Source organism: Phodopus roborovskii, unplaced genomic scaffold, assembly GCF_943737965.1.
Source record: "Phodopus roborovskii unplaced genomic scaffold, PHOROB, whole genome shotgun sequence".
Lineage (NCBI taxonomy): Eukaryota > Metazoa > Chordata > Mammalia > Rodentia > Cricetidae > Phodopus > Phodopus roborovskii.
The window spans coordinates 2,295,292-2,317,454 of record NW_026126549.1 but is presented as its reverse complement, the minus strand read 5'-3'; the positions used below and the strand labels follow the sequence as shown (position 1 = coordinate 2,317,454).

General features: G+C 40.5%; 1 protein-coding gene across 5 annotated transcripts in view; it reads left to right on the top strand.

The window, feature by feature from the left end:
- Nr3c1 (nuclear receptor subfamily 3 group C member 1) overlaps window positions 1-22,163 on the top strand; it is a 121,094-nt gene that overhangs the window by 27,082 nt on the left and 71,849 nt on the right. For 2 of the 5 annotated variants that reach the window (XM_051201007.1, XM_051201003.1), the window contains exons 1-2: window positions 2,781-3,048; window positions 5,271-6,464. In XM_051201007.1, coding sequence (XP_051056964.1) covers window positions 5,284-6,464 — 1,181 coding nt within the window. In that variant the 5' untranslated portion in view covers window positions 2,781-3,048; window positions 5,271-5,283. The other 3 variants (XM_051201005.1, XM_051201006.1, XM_051201004.1) reach the window with 3 other exon arrangements.

Genomic DNA, 22,163 nt, shown 5'->3' with positions numbered 1-22,163 from the left:
TTCCACTGAAGTAACAAACTAAGTCATAGTTAGGCTACTAAAGAGAAAGAACAGGGAAGGTTCATATTTTTGATCAATTGAAAAAAATACGCAAAGGCAACTTTAAATTTAAAATGAGGTATTCTTCATTAAGTAATAGACATGTAAAAATAGGAAAGGGAAAATGTTAAGTGGAAATTCTGGTAAATTATTAAATAATAAAAGAGCACCTACCATTTACAAGTCAAACATGCAAGATAGTTTCTTTAGATGTGTAACTCAGTTATTGAGGTTTATGGTATGAGCAATACACACACACACACACACACACACACACACACACAATCCTTAGTTCCTTTTTTAAGGCAAACATCAAGGATAATCATATTAGCACGAGTTTTATTGTAGGCTTGAGTATTTGTCTCCCAGGCATCTGTTGGTAGTTAGGGGATCAAATTCACAAGACACCTGATTCCAAAACTTGAGCCTCAGAAGGCGAGAAACTTGGCAAGCAAGGAAAGTAGTCATAGGTTTAAGGTCTCAGCATCCACTGTGGTTGAGTTGACCCTCCTTGGGAAGGAAGGAATCCCTCTTCTTGACTTAAAAAGCTCTTTTGTTTTTGTTTTGTGTCAACACCAATTGGCTCAAGGGGTCTTCATACACACTCTTCTGGGCCCCAAGACGGCACAGGTTTTCCTTTACAAAGTGGGTGCCAAGCTTCTGTTCCTTTGCCAAGATGGCGCCGCGGATCACATGGAGGTTAGCCACCGACCGTGGAGCGTCTCGGCACAGGGGACCTGCTCGCAGCTACTTTCTCCCCGTGCACGGCTGTGGACGACGCGCTGGGCAGCGTTTACACTTTCCAGCCAAGGAGGGGCGCCTCGCTTGGACGCCACGGAGCACCTTCGCCAAGATGGTGGCCGCGCGGCGTCACCGCATCTTTACCAAGATGGCGGTGAGAGGCTTCCGGCACGCGCTGTCCCCAGTCAGGGAGGGATCTCCGGGAGGTCAGGCGGAGGCGGCCGCCTTCGGAGTCCGAGTGCGGGTGCGGCGCGAGCGGCTGCAGTCGCGCGCGCCCGGGCGGGGGTGAGCCGGAGCGCGGCAGCCTCCGCTCTGGTCACAAGTGCCAAGTGCCTTCACCTGTGGGGACACCAAAGTTTCTTCCCCACCGCCTAACGCGGCACCGCAACGCCTTTGCCCGAGCCCCCAGAGCCCGCGTGTGCGGCGCCAGGGGGGGCGCAGGGGTCCCGCTTCGCGCCAGCCGGCCCAACGCGCCGGGCACCCACACACCCGCGCCCCACGCTCCTCCGCTGTCCTCTGGCCACGTGTTTCTCTTCGAGACCCGGAGGCGCGTCCCGGGAACAGCTGGAGGCAACTAAACGCCGACGTTTAAAAGCACGAAAGCTGCGTGTTTTGTTTGATTTGGAGGACTGGGGGGGGGGGGTCCCTGACACCCAGAAGGTTGGGCTAGGGCGCTCTGAGCCTGGGGCAGCAAATGTCAAGATTCGGGGGAGGGGCCTCGGCGGGGAGCTTGGATGCGGGCCCCGAAGGGGGTGGAGGAAGAGGTCAGGAGTTTGGGGTGAGAAGAGGGCGGGCTTCTCCAGCAACTAACTATTCGGTCTGCAACTTCTAGGCCTGCTCTCTCCCTTACCCCCCCCCCCCAATGCTTCTTTAATCATAATTTTTAAAGTGCAAAGAAATCCTGCTAGCTAGAGGTTTTGCATTCAGCGTGCAACTTCCTCCGAGTGTGAGCGCGCTGGCAGCCAGGGAGGGAGTGGTGGGGGTTGAACTTGGCAGGCGGCGCCTCCTGCTGCCGCCGCCGCCGCCGCCGCCTCCTCTAAGACTCGGGGAAGAGGGTGGGGGACGGTCGGGGCGCGGGGGAGGGTGGGTTCTGCTTTGCAACTTCTCCCGGAGAGAGCGAGCAAGCGCGCCCACGGCGGCTGCAGACGGGCCGCCCAGACGATGCGGGGGTGGGGGACCTGCCGGCACGCGAGTCCCCCCCGGGCTTACAGTACGTATGCGCTGACCCCCTCCTCTGCCTTCCCTCCCTCCCCTCCCCAAGCCTCCCCAGAGGGCGTGTCTGCCGTCCTGCCCCGAGAGCGGCCGAGGCGCTGCTGCACCGTTTCCGTGCCATCCCGCAGCCCCTCTGCCCGTGTAACACAGTTCGCGCAACTCGGCGGCTGGCGGGCACGGACCACCCCTGCGGCTCAGCCGGCTGCCTGTCACCCTCGGGGGCTCTGGCGGTGGACCCACGGGGCGGGTTCCCGAGCGGTTCCAAGCCGCGGAGCTGGGCGGGGGCGGGAAGGAGCCAGGGAGAAGAGAAACTAAAGAAACTCGCTTCCCCTCCCTGGCCAGGTCGGCACCCGCCGCCGCCGCCGCACTTTTGCTCTTTGCTCGGGTGGGGAAGGCGATGCCCCGAGCCTCGGGTTTGCAGGCGCCGTCGGGGCCGGGCTGGCGGGGCCCGCACGCTGGGCGAGGGGTGAGGGCCGCGGGCGCCCTTGCAGTTGCCGACAGTGGCCAACAGGTTGCACCGTTCCCCGCGGCCGCCGCGCGGCCCCTCGGGCGGGGAGCGGCCGGGGGTGGAGTGGGAGCGCGTGTGTGCGAGTGTGTGCGCGCCGTGGCGCCGCCTCCGCCCGCCCCTCGCTCGGTCCCGCTCGCCTGCCGCGGCCGGGCGGCCCTTTCGCGTGTCCGCGCTCCCCCCCCAACCCCCCTCCACCTCCGCCTCCTCCATTTTGCGAGCTCGAGTCAGTGCCTGGAGCCCGAGTCGCCGCCCGCCCGTCGGGGACGGATTCTAAGTGGGTGGAACGAGACGCCGCAGCCCGGCGGCGCGGCGCCGGGACGGGGGACGCGCGCGGGAGACGGGAGCGGCGCGGGGCACGGCTTGTCAGCCGGGGACGGGCGACTTTCCGCGCTAGGGGGCTCTCCCCTCCCCCATGGAGAAGAGGGGGCGACTGTTGACTTCCTTCTCCGTGACACGCGCGCCTCCCGCGTCCGCACGCCGACTTGTTTATCTGGCTGCGGTGGGAGCCGCGGACGGGCGGGCGAGCGAGCGAGCGCGCGGGTGCCGAGGTGAGCGGGGGCTGGGCAGCGGGCGCCCGCGCCGAGGTGAGCGGGGCTGGCCGCGCTCCCCGAGGGGCTCGGCAGCCGGGGCGGCGGGACTTGGCAAACTTTTGTCAGCCCTGGGGTTGGGGGTGGAGGCTGGCGAGGGCAGGGTGACGGTGACGAAAGGGCCTCGGCGGTGACAGCGCCGGCGCTTCCTCTCCCCGCACCGCCATCCCTGGCCCGGCGCGCTGCCCCGCGGTGGAGCCTCGCGCGTCCCGGCGGCGGCGGCGGGAATCCGGCGTCCTTCTTGGTTTTGCTTTTGCCGCAAGCCCTCCGGTCTTGGCTGTCCTCGGGGGCCGCCCGGACAGCCGCTTTTTCCCGGGGGGGAAAAGGCAGAGCGGCGGCGCCGCTGTATGAGCCGCGGGCTCAGGGCGAGCGGCTGCGGGCTGCGGGCTGGTGGGGTGGATTCGGGGCTCTCAGCCTGCAGCCCAGACTTCGCCCGCCTGGCCTTATCTGCTGGAAGTGGGCGTGCCGCAGAGAACTCAACAGGTCTGGACGCATTGCTCCCTTCACCTCGCACCTTTCTCCCTCCTCCTGCCCCCCACCCCCACCCCCCACCCCAGACGACTTTGGGGCATGGTTTCGCGCCCGACTTTTCTAGTGGACCCTTTTAGAAAGAGACCCTCCCTACCAGCAGTTTTTGTTGTGGTTTGGGTTTTTTTTTTTTGGGGGGGGGGAGTTGTGCAGCGATTTTTTGACAAGTGTACTTTGAGGTGGAAGGCTTGATCCTCATCGCGGCCTTGCCACTTGAGATCCAACTAATGTCCCAGGGTTATTTACAGTTGTAACTGGGGGATAAATGTCGCTTAAGGGAGCATCTCCTTCTATGTAGTATTGTTGTGGTTTCGTGCTTGAATGGTAACTGTCAAAAATGCAATTGTGGAAATTGATTAGGGACCATTTGGTATCTCATGTTTAGAGATCCTTATCAGTTGCATGGGGGGGGGTGTTCTGAGAGAGAAGCCAAGTACAGGAAGATTCCTAGGGCAGGTCCCCCTCTCCACCTTCCTCACATTCCCCTCAGTGAAGATGGTCATACTTCTTAGTATCTTGGTACAGGAAAAGTTTACCGGTTTATGGGAGAAGATCCCAAATATACTTATCATAGTCTTTGCCAGCCTCTTAAAACATTTTGTTTATTAGTAATATACCAACGATCTGGAGAAATTCAATGTAAATGAAAACTGTAGAGAAAATTATTCTGAGTTTCTTGGATGGATTTTATTTGAATTTGTATGTAATCCCACAGCCCAGTTTTTCTATTTCCCCCAGTATTTCCGTATTTGGAAAGAAAAAAAAAATCTTAAATTGTGTGATAAACATTTTGTGTTGAGTGCACTAAGCAATTTTTACAAAAAAAAATAACTCAATTAATTTTGATGTTAGATGTTTTGATAAATTCTACTCCCTTTAGCTATTTAAACAAGTTAAAACTGTAGTGGAGAAGTCAGTACAAATTCTACTCTGCTTTTTAAAATATACATTTTAGGCTATATGCAATGTATATCATTTCTTATATCCAACGTCTGCAGGTAGATGCTACTGAACAAGCACATCTGGTTGGAAATGCACGTTTAAAATAAGAGCATTTCTGTAGCCTATTACAAGAAGAACAGCATTATTTATTTTTTTCAAATTAAAATGTGTATAATTCTCCAGGAGGTCGTACCTTGAAAGGGTTAGATGTGAGGATTGGCACAAGGTGAAATTGTGAATTGTAAGGTGCAAACAATTATAACGTTTATTAAATGTTTTATGTATTGGTTTCCAGAAAGGCAGTCACCTTTGATTGAAAAGGGGTTGGAATTTTGAAGATCATGCTTTTAAAAAAGTTAAATACTTTGACATCAACTTGAACCTTTAGAATAATCATGTATAACAAATTACAATTCCTATGGTTGCCAAAGCTACACATTTAGTGAGCAGGACAAACAGTCAAATTCAAATCAATTCAGTATAACTCTGTCCTGGCAAAGGAATTGTCTTGGGCTTTTTTAAATGTAGCACGCTGTATGGGAGTAGGGAGTAGGGGATTTAGCTTTATTTTAGAAAATGGAAACTGTTCTTCTGATAATGGAGAAGTTGATTTGGAAGTTACCTAAAGGGTTCATTTAATAGGCTGTCTCTCACTAATCAGATCAGAGGTAATATGATTTTATAGCTTATTATATCTTTTTTTTTTTTTGTAGTTAATATTTGCCAATGGACTCCAAAGAATCCTTAGCTCCCCCTGGTAGAGAAGTCCCCAGCAATTTGCTTGTCCCTGAGAGGGGAAACTTGATGGACTTTCATAAAAGCCTGAGGGGAGGAGCTACCGTGAAGCTCCCTGCATCTTCATCCTCACTGGCTGCTGTTTCTCAGACAGATTCCAAGCAGCAGAGGCTTCTCCTTGATTTTCCAAAAGGCTCAACAAACAATGCACAGCAGCCAGATTTGTCCAAAGCTGTGTCACTTTCCATGGGACTGTATATGGGAGAGACAGAAACAAAAGTGATGGGAAATGACTTGGGATACCCACAGCAGGGCCAAGTTAGCCTTTCCTCTGGGGAGACAGACTTTCGGCTTCTGGAAGAAAGTATTGAAAACCTCAACAGGTCAACCAGTGTTCCAGAGAACCCCAAGAGTTCAGCATCTGCTGCTGGGTGTGCTACCCCTACAGAGAAGGAGTTTCCCAAAACTCACTCAGATGCATCTTCAGAACAGCAAAGTCTAAAAGGCCAGACTGGCACCAACGGTGGCAATGTGAAATTGTATACCACAGACCAAAGCACCTTTGACATCTTGCAGGATTTGGAGTTTTCTGCTGGGTCCCCAGGTAAAGAGACAAATGCAAGTCCTTGGAGGTCAGACCTGTTGATAGATGAAAACCTGTTGTCTCCTTTGGCAGGAGATGAGGATCCATTCCTTTTGGAAGGGGATGCAAATGAGGACTGTAAGCCTTTTATTTTACAGGACACTAAACCTAAAATTAAGGATACTGGAGATCCCATCTTACCAAGCCCCAGCAGTGTGACGATGCCCCAGGTGAAAACAGAAAAAGACGATTTCATTGAACTTTGCACCCCCGGGGTAATTAAGCAAGAGAAACTGGGCCCAGTTTATTGTCAGGCAGGCTTTTCTGGGACGAATATAATTGGTAATAAAATGTCTGCCATCTCTGTTCATGGTGTGAGTACCTCTGGAGGACAGATGTACCACTATGACATGAACGCAGCGGCCCTTTCCGAAGAACAGGATCAGAAGCCTGTTTTTAATGTCATTCCACCAATTCCTGTTGGTTCTGAAAACTGGAATAGGTGCCAAGGGTCTGGAGAGGATAACCTGGCTTCCTTGGGGACTATGAACTTCCCAGGCCGATCGGTGTTTTCGAATGGCTATTCCAGGTAAGTTAGTGCTCTTCTGTTTCATAAGAATGATGCACTGAAGATAGTTTGATACATTCTAGAGATCATTTATCGAATTGTGTTTTCTTGAGATATGTATACCTTTTCAAATAACTGAGTGCAAATTGTATTTTGAAAGTGGGCATGTTAGCAAATCTAAAGGACTTACCTGTGCAAAGCACTTAGGGTATTTGATGAAATAGCAATAGTTTCTCACTGGTCAGCATTGAAGGTTTTATGTGAAAACTTTGAATCTGAATTGTTCAGTAACAAGTATCTTAAGTAAAGCTAACGTGAAATCAAGAAAATATGATGTCTAGTCATATAATACACTTGTTGTGTATATTAGTTTAGCTGCTTCAGAATACATTATTACAAGAATTAGTCACATACTTAAAAGTTGCTTTGCCATATGTATCCTGTGTGAAGTGTTACCTTTCAGTTAAAGGGTTAAGAATTGGAAGTAGTAATGCTGAGCCCTGTTACCTGAACCTTCTGAGTTTAGCACCTGTTAAAGCAGTGTGTCCTGACCTAGACCATAGCTTAGAGTAGCCTAAGGTAGACAATTGGCATCTGCTTACCAGCCTCTCTAAGGAAGGAACTGGTGCACAATGCTTTCAGATGCTACTGTGCATATTCTGGTAGGTAACTCAAGATGAGAATATTCAGGCTTCAGTTAGTAAGCACCTTGTATATCTGTCTTCTTTTTTCTCAGTAAGTTAAACATGTACTGATATTTCTGTCCTCACAAAGGTCTGTTAGAATAAAATTACAAAAAAAAAAAAAAAAAAAAAAAAAACCCTTGTAAGTTAAGATAAATGTACTTTACTGGTAGGCTTAGGTTCTTTATCTTCTACCCTCATCTTCAAGTCATGTATATAGCTTGTATATCTAGTTGATGTATAAAAGAAAAGAAAATGTGGGTTGTAGTGATACAACGTTGATTAATGATTAGGGGTTTGTTTTGTTTTTGAAGAAAACAGAGTCCTTTGTGTGTAGTCCCATCAACTTTTTTCTTACCTATTAGTGATCTTCACTATTCCTATTAACTAGTCCTTGGACAGCATTTTACTTAAAACTCAAAGAAAGAATGTTTTCAGCATAGTCTTTCACTAAGCTACATCCTTACAACTCTTTGACATCCCTTTTCTCTGAAGGTTATCCTCACATTGACATAAAAAATGCATCTCTTTCCCCCATGTGTAGGAAGCTTATATTGGGGAAAAAATAGATTTAGACTATGATATATTTTTCTAAACAACTTAATTATAGCTTACCAAGAAGGGGGAAAAATCACCTTTGTAACAGCCTAACAGATGCGTAGTTACTGTTTTTATTGACTATTAGTAATGACTATTAATCAAGTACTCAAAAATCTACTGTCTTATTTTAGGGGAAACTATTGCAGCACTTCAACTTATCTTTTTGAATTAGGGGTTTAAGATATTTCCAACAAAGAAATTTAAATAGTTGTTAAGAGATGTGCTGTGTTTTTAAATTTTTCAATCTTAATTTTTTGACGATTGGTTTCATGCCGTTGACTTTCATAAAAGAGTAATTACAGTTGATTTGATTATCTGTAGAGAGCTATTGAGTTATAAACGTGATTACACAAGGAAAAACAGTACATTTAGGAAATTCCTTGCCCTGAAATCCATCATAAACTTTTCACTTTTTATTCTAAGAAAAAATAATGGAACCAAACTTAACTTGCATGCACTATGAATTTTCATTAAGACTTATAAAATCTGGAATATTAACAATAAATCTTACCCTTAAATCTTAAATAATTTTAGTACTCTAACTTTTACACTTACTGATGGCATATAAAATGTTACGGTTTTGTTGAGCTTCTGCCTTTACAAAGGTAGGCAGAGCTATGATGACGTGGCACTTCAGAGGCTCTTTCATGTCCAGGAAGTGATTAATTTTATACTAACATATGATTTGGATTTTAATAACTGGTGTCATTTAGTACGGTAGATTGGCCTAACGGATCATGGGCAGTGCTTGGAAGCTTGACACTTAGCACTGGGAACTGTGATTACACAGAACCAAAATTCACCCAAGTAAATTGGGACAATGTTTCCTTTCTGACCATTGTTGAATTCTTCTATTGTTTCCAAGGAGCAGCCTTGGCAGAACTAAAATTGGTTGCTCTCTATATATGATGCATGGTGGTTGCCAAACATTAGCTATGATCAGTGACCCTGAGTCATCAGCCACTAAATCAACACGCTGAGGCAACAGCTTGATAGGATACTCTATGACTTTAGATAGGAAAAGAGTAATGCCACTAATAACATCACTCAGACTTTATTTTAAAAAAGCGTACTTTCTAATTTGAGTTTTTTAACAACTAGAATATTTTCCCCCAGAATGTGGATTTAAAACTCATACTGTATTTGGGGAGAAGGCAATTTCTATATAAATATATCAGGGCATCATAACATCAGGTTAGCACATTAAATTGTAGAATTATGCATATCATGATTAAGTTTTTTGTTGTTTGCTTTTAAGGATTAAGTTCTTTGGTAGTAAAACCAGGTAATGGTTGCTGATGCTCAGGTCCATTCTTAGTAAAATGAACTTCCAATTCTAACAGTACACTTTAAAATTCAGTGAGCTTAATGTAAGCATACTCGAAGCAGGCATGCTTATGTGTAATTTGATTTTCTTCCAACATGCTTTACCTCAACATTAAATTGTGTACATTGCAGAAAATAAGTGGAGAGAACTAAAGGGTTTTCAGGGGAATTAGAGCTTTTAGGGATACTGTTGAAATTTTTACAAGTTGACCCGTTCCTGAAAGGTAGCATGGTTAGAGAAAAATAATAATGCAAGATGGACTTATAAACTCACCCTTCCTGGAGTATAGGGTTTTGGTAATGGATATTTAATGATGCTACTAAAACTGAAGTAGATTTAGACATCTCTCTTTATTGGTCATATCTGTGTCAAGTTTTATACAAATAATAAAACTGAAAAATTGTAAGAACATGGACTGAGTGTAACACATTTTGTCCCTTTCTCACTTTGCTTATTAACAGCAGGTTAGATGTTTTTATGAGAAGGAGACAGAACATAAAAGAAAGAATAAGTAGGTTTATTTTGGCCACAACTAGCTTTTTCTTTTGATAGGTATTTGTTTTGATGTCTTTTTTTCCTTGCCTTCTGGAGATGCTGACATTGGGTGTTCCTGTGGCATTTTGAGATTACTCTTTCTTGATGTCCATTTATATAAGATAATTTCTGGATGTGATTTGCTTTGGAGCATATACTTATTTGCGTATATGTTGTTACCTTTATGGCAGGATCATTTCCTCTTTTTAGAGATCAGTGTGATTGATTTTAAGAGAAATTTTAGTAATTGTGTACTCAGGTGTATCAACTTAGTATGGAATGACTAATACAGAAATATGCAACAAGCCATTAGTCAGCTCTTAATGAAATTTTTGTAATACTTCCTTGGTTAATGCTTGCATATTTTTCATTGACAATTTAACTTGTATTCATAATATTATTTTGTTTTTATCTATTTCTGCTACAGATATTTTATTTGACTGTTTTTCATATATTATTAACATTAATTTTATGACTTGTTCTTCAGTATGCTTTGCACAAATGTAAATGCAATGTAAGTTTTAGTAGATAAATTAATAAGAAGGGAAATATCACTTTAGGAGCCTTTTGAGGTTTTACTGAGGAGATTGTACCAAATGGTATCTTTTCCATGAGTACCAGTTGAGAAAGACAGAGCTTTTCAATTCTTAGTGAGTTACGTAAGTCTCCATGCACTCCAGCCTGATTGTATTATGAAGCTTTATTTATATTTCAGATAGGTCTGGCACATATTTCTTCAAATACATTTTTTTCTTTAATGGTTGCACGTAATTAATTCTAATTTTGTTTTAGGTCTTACCCTGTAAGTAAATTTAACAGGCATAATAGGTTCACGTTGAGTATTATTTACTATTCTGAAGCCATCTTGGTAATATTTTTGTCAAAAGTAATTGTTTAATACAGTATAAATAGTTGTCAAATTAGAAAGCATTTGTTTATATTTCTGGCATATACAGAGTATAAATTGGTGAATCCCATTGTATAACAAATTTCTAAGGATGGTTTTATTGGATTAAACCACAACCAGAAAAAAAAAATCAATCCTGGATCAATTATTTCTTTCTCCAGCTCCATTTAGCCAGCTGCCCTCATTTTCTTCTACCTTGGCATTGCATTTTTCAAGTTCTCTTAAGGGAAACTTACATTTTACAACAAATCTCTAAAGTGTTTTCTTCCTTCCTTCTAATTGTGTGATCATTTCAATGCCAGATGACATTTGGGTGTCTTTTTTTATTTTACATATTAATTTTTTTTAATTCATTACAAAGTCAGTTGTACCTAGTGGCCTCAAGCCCCCTCCCATACACAATCTGTGGAGGAGGGTCAAAGAGGTGGATGACAGTCAAAGAGTGAATTAGCAGAGGCATGGAATAGAGGGAGAAACTTAGAATTTCAAGGACAATTCCAAATACCAACCATTTCTATCAACAGTCTTGAGAGGTACCAAGGGAGTGCACACATAGGTACTACAGTGCCATAGTACTACAGTAGTGATGCTCTGATGTGAGGGGCAAAGGGCAGCAGAGTAACTAGTGTTCCAGTTAGGCTCTTTCTTGTGATGCTTTACTACCAAAATAAGGACAAAATTTACATCATACTTTTATTGCTGCCAAGATTAAGTTCATATTTGTCCCATCTTAATTTCAGCAGTTATTAAAGAAAATCTTATGATTTGGACTAGTTGAAATTATCATGGTGCCTTATGTTGCTACAACCATTTCATATTTCATAGTGCACGTTACAAATGAATTATCAACTGACTGGAGTACAACACTTGCCATGGGTTATCTGATTTTTTGCTAGAATAGTGAGTAAATTAGGCAAACATACAACCTAAATTATTAGATTCTGTAAGTACTAGATAGCCACTTAAACTAAATTGCATTAGGATCCTTAAAACCAATTATTTTGAATAAAAATGTGTCATCACTTAATTTAATCTCTGAGCCAATTTAAATATTAATAGCTTATCTTGATTGAACTGTGTGCTTAAACATACGTATTTAGAGTAAACCAGCTATTAATTTTAAGTATTTCAGAGTAATTTCTTAATTTTAGCAATCTTTAACAAGATTTATAGTGTCTGTAATACAATGTGTTTAATAAGGTACCTTTCACTAAAGAATTTTTTCCATTCATATATGGGGTATAATATGCGTACATATACATAGATGTGTGTGTGTGTGTGTGTGTGTGTGTGTGTGTGTGTGTGTGTGTAGGGAGTTGAGTTACATGATTTATATGTTTACACATTACTTTCCTCAAAGTTTTATTTTTTGTTACTAGTTTGGGAGTTAAATTAGTATGCAATTTTTTAAACTTACAAGCTTACAGTTTATTATAGTTTTGCTTTAAATAATAAATTAGCCTTTATTCTAGTTTATTTCATAAGTTTCCATAATAATATTTAGCCATGGCTATTATGAAAGCATATTTGATAGCCAGATTTTGAAAGCTATTGTGAAATGATATCCAGTTTAGTTCATGATTTATTTTTTCATGTTGGGGCAATACAGTGACGTACTACCTATGATTGTCACATGAAGACTAATGCTTTAGTGCTTTGTTATGAACACTGTTTTATGTTGTCATCTTATTTTTGTTTTGTTTTATAATTGTGAATTCAGGCTTCCTTAATTTTAATATGTAAAATTTGGTCTCCCCACCCCCACCCCTCCACCTCCCGGCCTACATCCCTACCAAATAATTTGATTTGGATGTTTGCTAACAGTAATGATAGGGGGGAAATTTTTTTAAATTTTTTTTTAAATCTACATTCTAAGCATTCTAAGGCTAAACTGAACCAAGCTATGATTCTGGTTAACTGTGTTTTGAAATTAAAGCTACTTTCTCTATGTCAAATCATTATCAAAACACCATGGGGTCTGTGTATCTGTGTAAAATTCTGCAGTTCTCTTACCTGTTTGTTGAGGTAAGTACTCTTTGGCGTAGGTCATGGAGTACTAAAGACAGCTTCTTGACAATTTCCTTGTATATTATCAAGTGTAAGACCAAAATGAAGTTAGATTTGTACTTTAACAATGTAAATATTATTGTAGTTGGACTCAAAGGGTGGGCCCTTGAGTTCTCAGAGATTGTTTTATGTGTTAGGTAAGAGATTATCTATTCCCACCTCTCATACCAGATGAGAGATTGAGATCATGGCCAGTATTTAGGGAAAGACCACATACTTCATTAGTTGTGGAACCACCTTATTGGCAGCTATCTAAGCCATAGCATCTAGCTAAGCTTGTAGAGGTCTAAAAGCAGTAAGTAATTGACCTAATACTCACCAGTGACTTCATAAAAGTCACTGATCTTTCTTTCCTATATATTTTGGTAGTATTTTCTCTGGTGTTTGAACAGTAATTACTTGGCACTAGGCTACAGTGTGTGCTCTACACTCCACATACATTCATCTCATTTAATATCTTAATTCTTTGACATTTTTTATTCTACTTGTTATATTAAGTTTCCGAGTTAGTCATGATCCATGTAGGACAAAAGCAGCTGTTACCTGAATTTTGCAAGTGGGAAATTTAAGCCATTTGGGGGGCGGGGGGGAGAAGCCTTAATACTTTTCTGATCTGAAAGGAATTAGTTTATATTTGATGTGTTAGAAATTCTTCAATGATATTTAACACTAAGTGCACACCAACAGTGAATCTTAAAACACAATATAAAGGACTAATATGACCAAGCCTCTGCTCTATATGTATGTGTGTAGTCACATACTGTTTCCTGCAAGTTTCATTTAGAGTACCTAGCACTCCTACTTGATAAACTATGTAGATGCCAGGCTACCAATGGTTCAGTAAGCAGGTTAAAGGGCTTGGGTGCTTGCCTGGTACCTGACCTTGTCTGCAGAACCCACATAAAGGTGGAAAATGAGAATCTGTTCCACAGAGTTGTCCTCTGACCCTCATAGGTATGCTGTGGCAATCCCCCATTCATGCAATACACATATACAATGAAAATAGTAATAATTAAAAACTTAAAATAATTTATAACTGTGAATTTACTTTGTAAATTAAAAAAAAACATTAAAATGCAAGGTGGCAATTTTAAAGCTCTGACAGTCTGCTTGGCTTAAACCAGGATGACCCTCATTTGCTAACAGTTAAAGTATCTGCATCTCTAATGTAGGTATTGCCTACCAAAAAGCACTGGGAACATTTTTAGTGCCTACTCTCTGCATTTCCTCAAAGGGTCATGAATCTATTTTAGCTAGACTCCTGTATTTAAAGCTCAGATAATTATCTTGCTTTTCAAAAGTTTTGTTTTGTTTTGTCATGTAGAGAGAGTGTCTCCATTAAATAACAGTTTTCCATGGATTTTATTACATTAGGTATACCATCTTAAATTTAGTGACTGTACTGATATCATAAATCACATTATTGATAAACACGAGACTATCCCCTTTCCAGGTAATCATTCATACAAAGATGGCTTGTTACTGAGAAGCTTTCAATTTTAAGAATCATAAATACTAACACATTTTCTAGCTATGTAAATTTGGTAGGACTACAAAACTTTCATAACGACAACTATTAACTTTTTCCTTTGATGGTTAAAAAGCTGCAATAAGGGCTGGAGAGAAGGCTCAGCACTTAAGGGCACTGCTTTTTCGGAGCATTCTATTCCCAGAGTTTATGTCATGCAGCTTCCAACTGCCTATACATTCAGTTTCAGTGGGATCTGACACCTCTGGTATCTTCAGGTACCTTCATATGTGTGTCCTTACCCACATAATACATGCACGTAATGAAAAATAAAATAACCTTTTAAATAAGTTTCATTAAATTGTGTGTGTGTGTGTATGTGTGTGTGTGTGTGGGATCTGTGTGTGTGTGTTCATGTGTGTTGCCAAATATGGTTAAAAATTTAATGACAGTTTAAATTGATAGATACATCATTGTAAAACCCTAGTTTTACAAATAGAAATATTGAGTTTAATTAGAACATTATGTGAAACACCTCATCTGGAATCCAGCTGAGTTTATAAAGGACAAAATATGAGAGTAGAATAGATTATTTCAAAAATATTTCCCTTAAATATAAACCCAGAGTCACTGTTCTATTTGTAAGCCCCCACCCTGAGGGGCTGTGTTGTTACTGCTCTTCTTTTGTAGCCATCATAAAGCACCTTGTAAACCATAAAGGAAACTGAGGTCATTAAACTTTAGTACTACATCAGTATTCTTAAGCATGAAAATGTATTTATTCCTTAGCTTGAAATGAATCACTTTCAGAAATTAACCTGTCTCTAGTTAAAATACTTGTTTTTGTTGAGGATTATTTAGAAGTGTTTATCTAGGGTGTTCTCTCCCCCTCTTCTTGTTCTCCCCTCTCTCCCTCTGTAAAACACTCTTAATTGAAAACAGGCAGCCCCCAAACTTGCCTCCACCTTTGCCCATGTCAGGTCATGCAGAATAGGTCTTTAGTGTGCCTCCCTGGTACTGCCCTCACGCAGGTGGTGCTCCGTGATTAAGTCCTGATTTGTGTTTTCTTTAAGTTATAAAGGAATTTATGTAAACAGTTTACTAAGCTTTTTTTTATGCCCCTCTCTCATGTTTATTTTATGTTCAAGAAAGAAGGGCCTATCTTTGGCTTGGACTTGAAAGGAATTTGGTGATTGTAGATATGGAGTAAATACAGTATGAATTCCTACAGTAATTTCCAAAGTACTTGAGGTCCTCATTCCAACTCCTCCATGTCCTGGAGAATTAACCATTTGACAGTCAGTATGGCAACAAGTGCACTAAAGTTATTTATACTAATAAAATAGTCTGAATAAGAGGTTTGATATGAAATTCAAATATTTTTTACTTTTATTCTTCAAAATCTAAAAAGTTAACTTTAGCTTTTACTTAACATCTTTTTAAGAACTGAAGTTTTTTAAGTCCTATTTTTATTTAATTTTCTGTTTACTGTTGGCCAAATGTTAAAATGAATAGATCTTGACCTATGAAATCATGACTTGCCAAACCATTCAGGTAGCATGGCTGTTGTGTAAGCAATATGTTAGGCTGAGTTTTGTGTTTTTTGGTTTATTTTGTTTTTTTTTTTTTGAAAGACAGAGAGAGAGAGAGAGAGAGAGAGAGAGAGAGAGAGAGAGAGAGAGAGAGAGAGAGAACTTTATTTGGAATAGTTTAAGAATAATAGCTGTATTTAAACAAGTAACTTATTAAATACTTAATATTTTTCCTGAAAACATGATGTGAGTTTTCAGTGGCCAAGAAAGGGGGACAAAGTTATCATCATGATGTGGAAAATGTGACAGTTTTGAAGTCTTTGGGCACTAGAGATTAATATAATCTAAGGAGAAATGTTAAAGAAGAGGGAAGATGTGCATCGAATCCCTGGTCTAACTTACTGAGGAAAAATGACCACTTAATACATAGTGACATTAAACAGAGCCATGGTACTCCAATAATGCCACAAACATTCAAAAAAGAAAATAAGAAAGTCAGAAGAAAAGGTAGAAAGCCATGAAAAAGAAAATGAAAATTTAAAATTTCTGGTAACTGGCTGTTTGATTTCTGTATGCCTCAGCTTCTGCATGGGCATTGGGAAGAAGCCTGGTGATGTCATTATATTGACAAAGGGAAGAGCTACAAAGACATAGGAAGCAAATTCTTAAGGGGGTGTTTACTAGAGGATCACAGATGTCTTCCAGTTGCACTTGTAGCAGCAAATACCTGTTGAGCTGGGCTCAAGCATGCCACTGCAAGGAAGACAATGATCAGAGCCTGCAGGAGAGTAGTGTGGTGACCTTCATACCTGCTCCACTTCCCTACCAATTTGTTTAAGTGTTTAAATGAAGAAGGCTTAGTGCCTTCATGGAGTAGTGGCTGAAGGCAGCTGTGTGAACAAATGGGAAGGGAAGAGTCCACACAGCTGTTTGGAATAAGAAAGTGTGCTAGGAAAGGGATGAAAACTGGAAACATAAGTCACTGTAAGATAAAGTCGCATGCCCACATTGTTACCCTCACACTGTGCTTTGCAAGACACAGGGAACAAGGTGTTCATTGCAGCCTCATTTCCTAGTTTAAGACAGAATTTCTTAGACCTTCTGAGATATGTCCATATTCTCTAAAAGGAATACAGTTGTCTTTCTAGGTCCCCTGGCACATGATCTAGGCTTGGGGAAGTTTTGTTTGAAATATTTCCCCCCAAGTATCCACATACTTCCCTGTCCTCCTTTATCTAGGTCACACTTAGATGTCACTTTCATATGAGAGACATTCTGTCTCTTAAGTTACACCATCTTTCACACATTATTTCTTTCCCTTTGACACACTTATGAGTCTTTACATCCTCTCTATTATAAGCTTGCTCCACTCCTATATCCCAATATCTAGAAGAGTTTAGGACATCCTAAGTCCGTAACAAATACATGCAAAATATATGAATAAGAAACTTGGTCTGTAAATCAAGAAGAATAGTTATGTATAGGTCATACTTCAGTCTAAAAAAATCAGTATTAAGACTGAATGTTGCAAATAGAGTATACACAAGTCAAATGCTTTTGTTATCAGTTGTTAAATTTACTCTGAAGGTTTAAATAAGATTGATGCTTGCAGTTTCTTAGAAGAACTCAGATACATTTATCATTTCACCAATTAGGGCAATCAAGGCTTGTAAATGTGTTTTTTTTTTTTTTTTTTTTTTTTTTTTTTTTTTGAGGGCATTTGGTTTAGACGGTGGTTTTTTTTTTTTTTTCTATATAACTTGACACGAAACTTTACAGTTATTATTTTTTCTCTGAAGATTTCATGTATATGGTACATCTTAATCCTATCTTCTCCCACCCTCTCCCTCTACTGCTTCCTGGCTCCTTTCCCCAGTACACAACCCACCAAGTCTAGTTAGAACTTCCCTTATGTGCATAACTATCCAGAGTTAAGTCTCCTGTTAAGAACAGGTTGTTCTAGAAGATGGGTCAGATGTACACTGTTAAATTTACTTACCTAGAAAATTAGGCAAGACATAGTATTCTGTTTTCAAATAGGACAGGACACAGGAAGGCGTGCAGGAAGCAGTCCCCCAAAATTTCCAGTGACTGGCTGGCGAATTAAGAGACAGAAATCTTACAGTGGGGCAAAGAGGAAGTATTTCATGATGCTGCATGGTTACAGAACTTTATAGTTATATGAGTGGTTACATGAGTTCTTAATAATGCAAATGTTCTCAAAACTTAAGTCCTAAATGGATCAGCAGAACAAGTGATTAGTTTATAGTTTAAAAAAAACTTTCAATTTGTAATATTGGTTAAAATATCAAAATAGATAATAATACCCTTCTAAGGCTGTGAAAACTGGAATGCATTGGGAATATGACCCAGGAATGAGTTTAGTTCCTGCTCCTGACAAGCTAACCCAACAGGGAAAAACTGACAACCTCTCTTCAAACTTTGATTATTCTTATCCGTAGGGACCAAACTGTTCCCCTAGTTGTCCCTTCTCTTTCTTTAATCCATTCTGCAGCTAACTACCTGGTAATCTTATGTCAACATCATGCCCCTAATCAAGAAAATGTCTGTAGTTGTGTTGCTCACCTGTATGCCAGATGATACATAGCATGCCTTCCCTAGTTTCTCTTGCAAGTACAAGTGGATTATAGAGGACCTCTGTTCATTGGCTCTGAGGACAGAGATTTTTGTCCAGCCTGGTCCTGCTGCTTGTCACCTCAAGTAAACACCCTAGGCTCATATTAATCATAAACTGTTTGGTCTATGGCCCAGGCTTCTTATTGGCTAGCTCTCACCTAAATATTAACACATTTCTATTAATCTATGTATCTCCACATTGTCTTGACTTACTGGAGAATACTAAGATGTCCTATCTTCCTGGTAGCTACATGGTGTCTCTCCCTCCCCCAACTCTCTCTCCCGAACTCCTCTTGTCAGCTTTCTGCTAGTCTGGTAGCCCTGCCTAAACTTCCTATCTGGCTACTTCCTGCCTTTCCATTGGCCCAAACAGCTTTATTCACCAACCAATAAGAGAAACACATATTCACAAGATATAGAAGCACATATCCCATCAGCCTCTTTATAATTATTTTAGCAAATGCCTCATCAAGATTTAATTTTTAATGGGTCTATTTATTTTGGTAAATTATAACAAAAATGGTTAATAAACTCCCACTTCATTCCTCTTCCTCTCTTTCCTGTGCCTGTGCCTTTGACTATAACCATACAGATGTAAGTAGACGCATACAAGCCATTATGGTTTGTATGCTGTTAAATAAAAGTGGATCACCATCTACCCATTTCTCTGCAGCTTGCTTTCTTTATTTAACAGATATACCTTGGACTTCCAGATCAACAGATGTGGATCCCATTCTTTTTAATAATTGTATGTTTTGTTCAGATTGTTTGATGATTTTGCCACTGTAGGCTCCTTTTTGATGCCTCCCTGTTAATCAAAGATTAGATTCCAAAACTGGGTTACTGTCAGAGTTCTGTGTAATTAAAATCTTAAGATTTGTATCCAACTAATGTTGTGTGTGTGTGTGTGTGTGTGTGTGTGTGTAGGCCAGGCTGTCTCAACCTCCCTTTTTTGCACTAGGCCTGTAGATGTGTACCACCACACTAGATTCCAATTTAACTTACCACAGCGATGAGGAAGCAAATGACATGGGTTCCCTTAAATATATTTCATTCCTTTCAGGAAAAATTGAACTTCTAAGAATCATTAACAGTAAAACAAACAGCACCCATATTGAGTACTTCCTGTTTGTGAGCCCCAGTTTTTTCATAGTTTCAAAATTGACTGCATGATCAGCACTGTGGTTGTATTCTGTGGATGTTACATTTGAAGCATTTGTAGGAAACAGTTTTTAAAAGGTATGCTGTTCCATTCTTTTCAGTGAAGACAGTGGACCATTTTGTTTAGTGCTTACTGTGCCCAGAACTAAAGACAAAGTCCAAGAGTGGTAAACGAACCAAGACAAACTTCCTGTGGGCAAACTGATCCCACTACTTCTCCATCTGCATTTAGAGGAAAATGAATAGATGGTGATTTGTGTGCCAGTGAGTAAGGTACCTTCCAGTCTTCATCCATATGCCCAGTACACACACCACTAAGGAGTGTTCTATCACTGTTGTAGACCATGGAATTCTAGCTGGGAGCTAGCCTTGGTATCTAATCATTTCATATGAGGAAACTGAGATGTGGTGCAGTTAGTATTGTATTGTGGGTCAGACTTCCTAGGTATGAATCTGTTTGAAATCTGTTTTACCTTGATCAAATTTACAACACATAAGCCCTATTTTCTTCACTTTTGAAATGGGCACAAGGAGAAACTGCTGGTGCACCATGCAGTACATTCTGGCAGTTAGATGGCACTCAGGAATCAGTACTTGTTCTTAGTGATGGGTCTTTAGATTACAGATTGTCTACTACTTAAATGCTGCACCAGCCCTCTCCCCATTGTACCATGCCACTGTTCACAAGGGAGTCTTCATGATAGTTCTTAAGATGGGTTCATTATGATTTTAACTTTAAAAGTAGATATTATAGTTAAGCAGCTGGATACTTTAATTTCTGGGAGTGTTATCAGACTTATATTTTTACTTTTTGAAGGGGAACTGAAAAAAAAATGTATGTGATAGATGTTAAAAGGAGTGCTTCCTATCTGACTCCCCACTTTACTCCTTCCATCCTCCATATTCCACCACGTAAGTTATGGAGAGTCACTCCTTTGACCCTTTTAGGAACTAGGAACTAGAGGGGAGGTAAATTAGAATAATTATGAAGAAGAACAAGCCTCCCAGCACAAATTGTTAGACTATTTGAAATAAGTTCACTGTCTGTTATCTGATCTTTTTATATTTTCAGTTTCTTCTTAAAGAGAATAATTCTTTGAAAGTCTTGTGATACAGCCTCATTAAATGAGTGTTTAAATTTTTTCTTATTTTTCAGTATAAATTCAGTTGTACAGTTTAAAAAAATAATACTTTCCTTGGGGATTAGTGGTTGAGAAAACTTGTTGTTCTTGTAGAAAACCTCAGTTTGGGTTCTCAGCATCCATATAGTGACTTACTCACACACACACACAAAAAAAAAAAAAAGCCATTTCCTGATATAGGTTTTCAAATATGTAACTTCTTGTTATTATTATCTAAACTTATTATACATATTGAAACATTTGCAAAGTTCTGGGTAGACTGGACTATGTTTCAGCCTTATTCTATTAAATCAAAGATTTGTTATTTTCTTTAGCATCAAGTTTTTCCATTGTTGTTTTTCAGAAGCAAGTTTTTGTTTACTCAGTTGCTCAAAGTGGATTTTTCTGATAAATTATATAAGCTAATATTTGAACTATAAGAAAGCACCTAAAAACTTAGTGGTTTTCACATAGCATTCAACTTATTATTATTTATGAATCTTCAGGTTACCTGATAAGTTCTGATCTAACCAGGCCCGGCTGATCTCCACTGGATTTAGTCAGTGTATTTATGGTCAGTGGTTTTATTTGCTTTAGCAATAAATAGCAACTGTCAGCCCACTTGCCTGAGCTTTTTGAAATAGTAGAATTCCCAAAGAGCCAGAAGTAGCAGGTAAAAATGAATTTTAGACGGTAACAACTCAATGTCAACCCTATTCAGTTGGTTGTTGTTGGCTGGAGGAAACCTCAGGGTCTTGATTCAGGAAATGGAAGGGCTTTTGTAAAATGATATTTAAAGAGGAATGCCAGAAAGAGAGGTACACTTTTTGGTTATTTTGTTTAGTTTCATTTCTTCCCAGTTTGTTACAATAGTTACAGGATTCAGTTGCATTAAAAAAATAAATAAATTTCAGTTTATGACAATCTAATTATTCATGCAAGTTTCCTGAGGTGAAAAGCAAATCACTGATCAAAAGGGTAAAAGGGCTTAGAAGTTAGATACTAACAGAAGTTCAAAGTCCACCTTTATCATGATTCAGAGCCTTGTTTGTTACATAATCTTCCTAGTGGGCATCAAAAGTGTCTGACTGAACTGAACCTCAGATTTTCTATATACTTAAAAGGGAAGCAGGGCAAGTATCTACGAAGGCTTTTTAAATGATTGAATTTATTCCTGGAGATCTGTTGCCCACACTCCATTCAAGGTAAAGACTTGATGGCCTCCTTGTATAAAAGGGAAAAGAAAACATGTCAGGGATAGAAGAGGAATATCTGACCAATTTTGACCTCAGAAGGAAATGACTTTCTGGTATTATTGAATAGGAATAGATGTTAGAGACACATACTAAGGGGTATAGACCCAGTGTATCCTTAGGGTAGGATTCTCTATAATTCATAGGATGGGAGTTGTAATATTAACAGTCCACATTTGGAATTTTGTTTTTCAAAAGAATTCTGGTTCCTTTTAGACACAACTAGATGTGTGCCTTAATACCACATTTGGTAATTATCACCTATTAAAAAAACCAGGCATTATGTAAGACAAGAAAGATAATACAACTTATGGACAGTTGATAATTGCCTTCAAATGTTTAAGCATGAAATGGCATGGATTTCTTTCCCCTGTATTACAAATAGTTGTCATAATGGGTGGGGACTAAACATTTAAATCTCTTAGTCCTT